The sequence below is a fragment of the Vanellus vanellus genome (genome assembly GCF_965231255.1).
Source record: "Vanellus vanellus genome assembly, chromosome: 2".
Classification (NCBI taxonomy): Eukaryota; Metazoa; Chordata; class Aves; order Charadriiformes; family Charadriidae; genus Vanellus; species Vanellus vanellus.
In genome coordinates, this window is record NC_138906.1 from 5,900,905 (window position 1) to 5,911,770 (window position 10,866).

Here is a 10,866-nt window from a genome sequence, read left to right on the forward strand (position 1 = left end):
ATGTTTACATGATTTTTTTTTTTTATTTTTTTTTTTCATCTGGGACGTAAGGCATGAGCCGTACCAAAGGATTCTGCCAAGTTTGATGTCCATTTGAACTTGTGAACATTGTTAGCAGTGTGTTCCCCAACTACCACTACTACTGCCTAGCCAAGATTCGACTATGCCTACAAGGACGTTTCTGCTTTCCAAAACAATTTTACCTGACCAGCAGTTTCCCCCAGTAAAGAAATAAGTTGTATTCAGCAGGCTGGAAAAACCGATTCAAGGCCTTGGCCAGGGTGTGCCTGCTCTTCCCTTTTGAATTGAAATGCAGTTTTACATGATTAATTTGATTGGTATAGCATGTTCTTTTGAGGTATCACGTCTTGAGAATCATTTAACTGTATGACTTGTCTTGTTGCAGCTCCCGATTCAAATATGACCTTTACCTATTACTTTTACTGCTGTCTTTATTTTTAATTAATTATTAATTGGTGACCCAGAGCAGAATAATTGAAGCACATAGCTGAATTTCTTTGTCATCATCCACACAGACTCGATGAAAGAGTTATCCAAATAGATTTTTATCCTGGTAGTGGGGGTTATTCAGGCAGTGAAGCATATTACGTTGTATGAAGCTTAATAAGATGAGGGAAGAGGGAAACGCAGTATCTGGTGAGTGTGGCCTCATAAGGCTTCTGACTTGTGTGTGTAACGGGCACATGTGCAGACTGGATTTGTGTAATTAACAATGCTTATTAACTTGTTCCTGAGAAGTAGTCTTCTCTTTTACACCTCTGAAATTTTACCTCTAACGATGGTATTTTTAACGTTGATTTATTTCCTTGTCATTCCTTCCAGCCAATTAGCAATGCTGATTTCATCGTTCCTGTTGAAATTGATGGAACCATACATCAGGTAAGCGCTGGTGTTCCTTTAGCGTTGTTCTGGTAGTGGAACGGTCCTCAGTGTCCCAGAGCGTTATCCTTCTCCATTTGCTGCTTTACATTCGATAACTTCTCCTTTTGCAAAATACAAAAGCTGTGTGCTCTGGCGTGGACCATCCAGACAGCTGTCCCTGTTTGACCGGGTACGTAGTTTCTAACAATTAAGTCTCGATTTTAACTTTTTCAGTTCTCCGCAATCTCTCTCTCTCTCGGTGCTTCAGTACTTGTCTCTCTGTCAATTCCAAAACATTTTCAAACAGGATCTAAGGATGGGGTTTCAAACATTGCTGGGCCCAGAAAAACCTATTTGAATACTGCGTTTCTCATTCCCTCCGCAGACAAACAGGACATAAGTTGACTCTAATGTCTGTTGGTAGTTCATAATGACAAAGCTTTATAAAAGTATTAAGGAAGAACAAACGTTTCTTCAGTTTTTGTGGCCATCTGTGTTTTAAGTTCTGTCCTCTTTTCTTTCTGTAAGTAATTTAAGTTCCTCTGATAGGACTTTTTTATACACTTCAGCGTCTTTAAAAGGTCTGGACAAAATTGCAAGGAGACTAATTTTTATGTCTTATTCTTTAAGAACTTCACTTAAGACTCTGTGAAATGGTTTCCAGTAAATGCAAAACACCCATAATTTGAAAATCAGTCCCCTTCATGTATCTTAGCTTGGTGTCTTTAATCAGTAGTAATTTCTGAAAATGTTAAACGAAATAAATTACAGTGCCGTAAATTTTCCTCTTCAGACATATATTAAAGTTCTTGCTGGAGATGGGATTTTCTGGTTAATGTGAAGTTGAGCCTTTCTGGTGTAGGAATCTTGCAAATGATCTGAAACTTCTTTTGTTGGTTGTTGTAGGTTAAAGGTAATGCAGTTATTGAGTGGCACATCTTCTCTGCGTGTAATTTAATGGTGATTCTAAATACTTCAATTTTTTTAAATATTGTCTTTCATATGGATTTTTTTTACTTGGACAAACAGGTTCACATTTTGACCTTGGAACAATTGATAGATCGTAAAGTCAGTTCATGGTTTTGTTTGATTTCCTGTTATGAAACAATCCATGTGATTGTCACTCTATAAAAAATTACTAAATATGTCAGCGGACTGAAACATATTTTAAAGTGACGATTGTTTGACAGCTTCTACAACGTCCCTGTTTTCTGTAGAAGAATTCAGTATCTGGGGTACTGAAACCTGTAATGTTCACCAGAGCTGAATGCTTAAAACACGTAAGGGACGTTTTGGGAGATTTATATTGTGATATTGTCTGTCTTCGTTTGATGTGGGCTTTGATTGTGTTTGGTGCTGTAATGCAGACATTTTCTGTCCTAAAACTTTCTTGAATGCTTTTGAAAGGAAATAAAATAGGTTGCCTAACAATTTTAAATGGTTTAGGATTGTGATCACTTAGCTTGTCAAGATTATATGTTTACATTTTGAAACAAAACCGAATAAAAGACTATTTGGGCTTTACAGGCAGGCACTTCAAAAGCCTGTTGCTTTTCCGTTGCCCGCTGCAGGCTTCCAGATTCACCACCAAATGTAATGCAGATAGGCACTCAAGATGACTGGGTGTGGGGAGGAAAAAAAAACCCCAAACAGCTGGTTCAAGGGGAGTGGATTTGTCCAGAGCCTAAACGTGAACAGGAGGAAGGATGCTCTTGATGGAGAAGGTCAAGTGAAGTCAGTCTCTGTGCTTTGCTCCTGAGTCATCTTCAAGGAAATTGCTTAATCTCTTTGTATTTCAAGTTTTTAATCTCTAAAATAGGTAAAAATCTGAGTTGGATCTGGGTGGTTGAAATGAAGTTAATTGTAAGGAGTTTGTAATCTTTGAAATAAAGGTCGTTTATACGGTATGCAGAACAGGCAGTCTGGGGCTCCTGCAGGCGGAGTAACGTACCAGCGTCCAGCAGTCTTTTTTATTTAACTGTGATAACCTGAAGGGCGAAAGCGGACGTTCTGGCTTAGTCTGAGTGTTAACACAGGCTGTAGAGCTTTGACAGCCAGTTTCCACTTCAAACCTGTAATTTTTTATTCATTTAAAGCATAAACTGAACAAGTATCAGCAATTTTTACCTCTCAGAATTTGTCATCTGTGTAATGCCTGTCCATTTTCTTAAGCAGTTTATGTACTCAAAGATTAATCGTTGGCATTGGGAAATAATGCCACCTGTTAAAAATATCACAGGATATGTGAATTGTTGTGGAACCACATGGTCCATAGCGTGTATCCCAACCTGCTTTCCCAGTAAGCCTGGTATCTTATCGAGCAGGAGATTGTCTGACAGAGTATTGATGTACTTGAGCTCTGCCTTTGAGCCCCGTGGAAAACAAACGGAGAGCTCTGCCAGTTCAGAAGTGCCCATTCAGGAAGAAATTTGAAATCACATGAGATTCTTTGGATCTCATATACCAAAACTACAAGCTGTGGCAAATTCAATTGCTCTGCGCTTGAAAGAGTTTTGAGACTGACTTATCTAACGAGTTTTGTTCGTGGTAAATGTTGTAATGTTTTTGTTGTGCAACAGAGGTATTCAAAAAAGGCTGTCTTTAGTTTGGGGAATTTATTTTCTCTTATGTCATTTCTAATCCAAAGGTCAGAGAGACTCTTGTTCTTCTATAGGGAGGACAATTCAAATCATCATCTTAAAGGCTGCGTGGGCAAACCAGCTTCCCTAGATTATAAAATAGCTTTTTCTCAACACCCTTTGTCCCTCTCCCATCTTCCTTTAGTTTAATTTCCCTTGTCTTTAGAAAGGAGTTGTCGTTTTTTAAGGAAATAACTCGTGTGTGGAGGTACCTCTCTTTCCTTCTGTTGTGGGTCTTAGACGCCTGCAGAGACCGTGCCCGTGTACAGGGCAGCTAAAGTTACGGGAGATGAATCCCACGCTTTGTGTTGGAAACGATGGCACAGATACAAAAGGGCAGTTCTAACGCAAGCTGACACTCTTCTGGTCCGTTCTCTCATTTCTCTCTGCTTCTCTGAATAAAAGGAAATCGGAGCTGGTCCCCTGCTCTAGCACATTGTAAGTGAGAAATGGGGAAATCCAGTGGAATGTGTCGCAACTGAGAGCGCACTTTAGAGGAAGTCTATGCAGCATGAAAGCAGTGGCTGGAGAAAAGATGTTCAACCTGTTTGGTACCCTTGAAATAACTTCTGCAAGAACACGTCCTTTCTTTTGGAGCGTGCTATCCACTTAACAAGCGCAGAACTATCACAAGCCCCCGATTAGAAACCGTGCGTTAAATATAGCTTTAATCCCCAACGGGTAAAGATTTTTAGGGTATGGTGGTCCTTTAGCTTTTTATCCAAATTGGCTTGCAATGCCTCCGTGCCTTGTTGGCGGTGTCAAAGCGTAAAGAGGACAGCCAGTTTGTTTTGGTGTTACTTGGCATTTCATTCTTGAATGTCGTTTGTGTGTCGAGTGAAACAAGTTTTTAAGTGTTTGGGTTTTTTCTTTTAATTAAATTGCTTATTTTTAGTTGTTGAAAGCAAAGAAAGTGTTAGCATGTATACTTTAATGTACAAAATGTTTTTTTATTGGTCGGGGAAAACCCTGTTCAAATAAAAAACTTTCTTCCTATAAAGGACTAAATTCCTTAATTCTCCTACGGAAGGCTGTGGCCTGGTTCAAGTAATCCAGGATAGGCTGTATCCCTTCTAGTTGGCCTATTCTTGGTTACTTGCACTGGGAGGCAGCCACAACTGCGCGAACCAGAAAGACGAGGCTCAAGGATGAGTGTTATTTTCTGCTCACGGTAAAGAAGATGCATCCCGCCCGCGAACGGGGAGCTTGCGTTGTCATGGGCACATTTCTGTGTCGTTACTTGAAGATGTCGTTATTGTAAAGCTGGTTTTGAAAGGCAACTCTTTGTGTCCTATTTAATTGATTAAAATTGAGCTGGGTTTCTCTTTTGGTTTACAAATACCGAGCCTTTCTAGGTTGAGACTGCTTTGAGGTATAGAAAATGTATGTGGAAATACCAAATGCTTGAAAACAATTAAAGATAATTACTTGTGTTCTGACATCAGTAGCTGTAAGTACAGAATCCTGTGAAAACATGCCTAGTGCCTGATTTGTGCCTTAACATTTTAAGAGTAAGGTTCATTTTAAATAATAATAATTAAAAAAAAAAGACTCTAGTCCCCTAAATTCTTACTGTGATAAGGAAGAAATTAGTGAGCATACAATACAGAAAAACTGGAGGGTTTCTTTTTTTAATACCCTGAAGACAGTATATAAATCTCAGAAAAATGCCAGGAGCCAGTTAGTCTAGAGCCTTAAACCGAAGACATCAGGCAACGGAGGAAAAAGCCAAGCCACAAATAACCATGCGGCATTGAGATGCGAGTCCAGCCACTGACAAAGTAAAGGGGAAAAAATTCCAAGCGAGGAGGAAGAGGAGAAAAGAGCTGCACTGTCAGCTGAAGAAAGCGTTTCATGGGAAGTAAACCAAAAAAGATTTTGTAGCCCAGGATACCAGTACACTTGCAGTTGCTTCCAGGATCTAAGTAGGACTTCTCAAAAAAAAAACAAACAACAACAACAAAAAAAAACTTCAAGGGGAATAATCATGCAGAGTATTAAAATAGGTTGTTTTGCCAAAAAAAAAAAAAAACTTAAAAAAAAAAAAATGTGAAGGAGTTGGGGCTTTTTAGAGAGGGAGAGAATTAAGGGAAACATTTGGTGAGATCTCATCCTAAGAGATCACATTTATTATTAATACGGCATTTAACGTGAGGAGCAAATCTGTTGGCCAGAGCCCAATAAGTAAGATTTGAAGCAAAAGAGCAAGAGAAACTCAAGTAGAGGAGGTTGAGGGCGCTCCGTAGTGGATCGGGAGATCTAAACTGCAGAAGGGAGACGATACCACTTAAAATGCGGAGTACTTACAGCTAATACTGACTAGTTGCAGTATTAGGAGAGCTACAAACTGCCAAAAGAGCGCATATTGCAAATACTTGCTTTTATAAGCCCCCTCCTGCCCGCCAGCCCGTGGTGAAGGAGCTCTCGGGCTGTAGCTGCTGGGTTGATTTACTGTAGGCTCTCGTTATGGGGGAGGTGGGTTATGTTGCAAGCAGCAAAGTTCGTATCCTTGGCTTGGAGTTTGTAATTACATTCCAAGTGGAAATACTTCACCGACACGGACATAGGTAGGGATAGAGAGAGCAAAGAGGAGACTTCTTTTGCTGCGGCTGAAAACCACGAGGTTTTCAAAGGGAAATTAATATTAAATTCCAGCACTTTCTATCCAAGAACGGCTGTAAGACTCTGGGGTGTCCCTTTTCTGTCCTCAAAAATAAGTGTAGGGATGTAATATAAGGCTAAAGAATTAAGAACTTCATTAGGAGCTGTAGAGTTAAGGAGTAACTCGCATGCTGCTGTCTTTCCTCTTACAACTGGCGAGTCAGTCTCTTCCTGGGTACCCAAAGGCAGAGGGACTGCAACTGTCTTTCTACCTCCATCTTCCTATTTTTATAAAGGTATACTTTGGAAAGAAAATACTACAGAACAACTTTGTGTAGTAAGATTTAAGTGAAAAATTAATTGCATTGTTACGGGAGAGGAAATTACTTGGCTTATGCCTAGTGACATAGAGGAAGCTTTGCTGTAATTAATTATCTGGAAGGAGAGCAGCGTTGAAGTACATCTGTTAACTGTCTTTAATTCATGAAGCGTCACATTTATTTGCTTGGTTAGGTGCTGCTGTGGTTGTTTTGAAAAATAAAAAATAAATCTGGGTTGTAAATTGTTATCTGTATCAAAGTTTGACTGTATTGTTTGAATTTGAGGGGCCAGAAATAGTTTAGGTAAACTTCATAGACATAACTTAAAGCAGATGAAGTGCTCTTCCTATGAGCTATATGCTGCATAAAGTGGAAAAGTAATTAACACTTCTGCGTCAGTCATTAAAGTACAGCTCCATATATGTTTTTAATAAAACACTGCTTTCAGGTTTAGGTTTTCAATTTCAAGTCCCTATTATGCAACTTTTTTTTTTTCTTCTTTTGCTAAAGGCTTTCATTGTTACACTTCAGTTCAAGCTGGCGTTTCCATATTTGTCTCTTTCAGCCTTTTTCTCTGGGTGCCTTATGGTTTTTTTTTTTACCTCTTTATTAATATGAATCTAGTAAAATACATACAATTAATCTAGTTTTCCATATCGGAGAAACAAATTCCTGAAATTGCATCAGTCTGGCAATCCTTCCTGAATTCAGTTCTACGCCAGGCTTCTCCACTTGAAATTTCCAGTATTAAGGATTATTTGCCAAACGAAGGAGATAAAATGCTGCCAGTGTTTTCTCTCAAACTTGTAATCTAACTGCAAACAAGACAGATAAATATTTTTCAAGCAGACTCCCCTCTTCAGCTTCCCAGTATATTGTGAACTACTTGTGAGCTTTCTGAGCAGCAGTTAACTTATCTCGGTATTTTCTGTGAACGCAAATCGTCTTGCTTGCCCTGAAAAGAGAGGCAAGGAGGAGACTCTAATATCTATTCATCAGGTTGTTGACAGTAGGCAGCCGAGCTGCCTGGATGGTTGTCAGTGCAAAAAGGCAAGATAGCGCGGCTGAAACTAAGCTGCTCAAGAGGAGAGAGACGCTGAGTATCCGCCGTCTTTATGGCAGGGTCGCAGAAGATGCTGTAGACTTTGCCACCAGATTTTGCAAGCGGCGTTGGCTAGACGTTCTGCATGGTGCTATGAAGGTTTGTGGTGAAAGCTCTCTGCAGAGCCGGATGACTGATAACTATCCCTAGTGAGATACGGTACTTAGCGCCTGGAATTTAAAAAATGAAAGAATTAGCCACAGGAAGAAAACAGTTCCCCATTGTGCAATTCTTGTCATCGTAGAGGTTTCATCAGATTTATTCCTTCTGTAAAGCTCTTCAGGACTGAAGACACCAGCACCAAAATCGTTTCAGTTGAGAGACCCAAATCCTTGCTTCTTGAGAAGTCCTAGTGTCTCGCTTTGCCTTTAATGAGATTTTTTTCGAGAAGCATCACTCCAGAGATGCACAGTATTTGCAATTGCATAATCAGCATGGGTCTTGGCAGCCCGTGCATTCAAATTTCTCATTATTGCATGTCTACTTTTATCTTGTATACCCTTTTTTTTTTTTTTCTTTCAACATTTCATTTGAACTGCTTCCGTGCTAACTTTTGTTTCTTCAAGTGTTACAGGAGTGTTCGGGGGTTGGGGTTTTTTTCCTCTCCTTTTACCTTCAACACCATTTGACCTAAATAGTCATTGTCATTCCAGGTTTATGTATTGAAACGACCACATGTGGATGAGTTTCTTCAGAGGATGGGAGAGCTCTTTGAATGTGTACTCTTCACAGCCAGTCTAGCCAAGGTTTGTTCCTCTCTTCATCATGTTAGCCCTTACCGTGCTGGTCTGTGGACTTTTGGTTGGGTTTTCTATGGATAATTATTTCCACAGTTGGTACTATCTTAATTTTTCCCCTTCTTTTCTGCTTCTTTGTCTGACAGTGTGTACTTTGTCTGCTAGTGTGTGGGTAAGTGTTTCCATGGTAACACCATCACATATGGGCTCGTCTCATAATGTAGCCTCCATGCATTGCTCATAATGCCAATATGAAAGGCTTACAAGTTACCATGGTTATCGTGAGAAATTAGAACAAATAGCCTGCAAGTAAAGCAGTATATTAAAGCTGGGCATGAAATAAAATAGACTGTATTTTAACGCTATCTACATGATCAACCAGTGATTCAGAAATTTACCGCATATGAAAATTAGGAACGTGTTTTTGTTCTGTCGAGGTGCAGTTGCAATCTGGAGTTAGCAAATCGGACACTGTAACGCTTGAAACGCGAACGGGAATATTTTGTGCCCTCTGGTCTCCAGTAGCAGTAGTACCTCGTAGGTAGTTTTGTGGTAGACGTTACAGTAGTAGACATCTTAAGTTCTTCGCTTCTTTTGATGTATTGTAATTGTGGTGTCTTGTTTGTAAAATTATATTGATGGTTTCTAAGTAATGCTCTAGCATAGTAAGGTACTCCGACCTAATGTAGAGACGGTGGAAGGGGGCAGGACCCTCTTTGATCTGATACAGTGCTGCCTTACCAGAGGGTCCTCCCCTGCACTCTGTTTGCTGTGTTCTGTTCGGTCACATTGTGAAAATCCTAAATAACGGAGCAGTTAGGTGTCTAGCAGTTTTCATAGTCAAGAGATGTTTGATGCCAACATCAGCTTTGTTTCTCAGTTTAAAATATAGGAAATAGTAACTCCTGTCCTGCAAAAATAACCTGTAACTGCCATTTTCAAGTACATGCCTATTTCATGGTCTGGTTTATTTGGATACCTTTCCTTGGACGGTTTATATCAATGGTGGGGATCTAAGCTGTGCCTCATTCAAAGTATCATCTTATATATAAAATGAGAATTTCCTAGTATTGTACATGGGCATTTTTCCTAATAACATCTTTGTCTGATCTTTTATGGCTCAATTATGCAATTTGGTAATCTTAAGATTCTTAATTCTGTGGCTCCATGGGCATCATTTGAAAAAGCTGCATCAAGCTCAGATGCCTTCATTGCAGTTTATTTTCAGAGGCACATGGAGATGAATCAGCTGTGGAAATGGCTTCATATAGATTTTCTGTTGGCGTTGGTTGGTTTTATGGGAATGTTAGGTGAGATCTCTGGATCCATCACCTTCTGGGGTACCTACAAGTTGGCCCTAAGAATAAAACCTAATTGATAAATTGCAGAAAACATTAGCGTGCAAGTTAGCCTTCCTTAGAAAGATAACCGTCCTAGTTTTGTGTTCTCTGTCTATTAATCACTTCAGGTTTGCAGGCATGTACGTTAATTAACAAGGAGCAGGAGGAAAATGAAGAAAGGGCAGTTTATCTGAAACGACTTTGTGCCCCTTCTTTGTATGGTTCTGTGAATTAGCCTTATTTCCACGTTGCTAACTTCATGTTTCTAACTTCTGTTTTTAAGTATGCAGACCCAGTAGCCGACTTACTGGATCGCTGGGGTGTGTTCAGGGCGAGGCTCTTTAGAGAATCCTGTGTTTTCCACCGAGGAAATTATGTGAAGGATCTGAGTCGACTGGGACGTGAGCTGAGTAAAGTTATTATAGTAGATAATTCTCCTGCATCTTACATCTTCCATCCTGAAAATGCAGTAAGTGTTCTTAGTATTTGAAGTACTCAAGCGTAACGCTGTCGTTCTGGTCCTTGCCCAGCCTTTAGGATTCAGAAAACAGCCCTCTTAGAATGCTAACTGTGCTAGTTTCTGTGTTTTCGTAGGCTGCAGGTAGGTTCTAGCATTCACTGCCGAATGGTGACTACGGCAAACTGATCTTGACAGCGTGTCATAGTCATGACTGTTCATCTGCTTTCGGTTTTAGCTTTTGGCATGAAGCCCACCAGTTTTGAGAAATCCCGAGCGAGCGGTATAGACCCTGCGTAGCTAACCTCGCTCTACAAAGCGAAGCTGCCCTCCAGCATAGTTTTTGTTCTTTGGAGTGGTGATTACAGAAAAGCTGGTTTACTTGAACTGCTTTGGGTGCTCCATCTTTTTTCACTGTGTGAATGAAAATATTTTATTAGACAAGATAATTAATGTTTTACTGGTTACAATCTGAGTTCTGTATTTGTGGCTGAGGGGGAGGAAAAAAAAAAATCAAGATCCTGTTGTGTTACACTTCTCCAAGTATTTTTTTGATAACTCACTTCATAATTAGAAATGTTAGTTAACAAGTTCATTAAGTTTTAGGAATAAGGACAAAAGGCAGGCGACGGTACTTCAGGGGAGATAAATGTGCATTGCTCCTAATTTTCACTGTGTGTTTTCGTATCTGCTCCAGAAGCTGTGATGGAATGGTCTGGCACTTGCTCCCTCCATTGCTGCAATCAGTACAGATGCTCACATCTGTTTTGTAGCTGCCAGGGTAGCAA

The 10,866-nt window shown here is 39.9% G+C and overlaps 1 protein-coding gene across 3 annotated transcripts in view; it reads left to right on the top strand.

Moving 5' to 3' along the window:
• CTDSPL (CTD small phosphatase like) overlaps positions 1-10,866 on the top strand; it is an 84,986-nt gene that overhangs the window by 69,623 nt on the left and 4,497 nt on the right. For all 3 annotated transcript variants that reach the window (XM_082479959.1, XM_082479960.1, XM_082479961.1), the window contains 3 exons: positions 844-900; positions 8,198-8,290; positions 9,905-10,090. In XM_082479959.1, the coding sequence (XP_082336085.1) occupies positions 844-900; positions 8,198-8,290; positions 9,905-10,090 (336 nt within the window). The remainder of the gene's footprint in view (positions 1-843; positions 901-8,197; positions 8,291-9,904; positions 10,091-10,866) is intronic.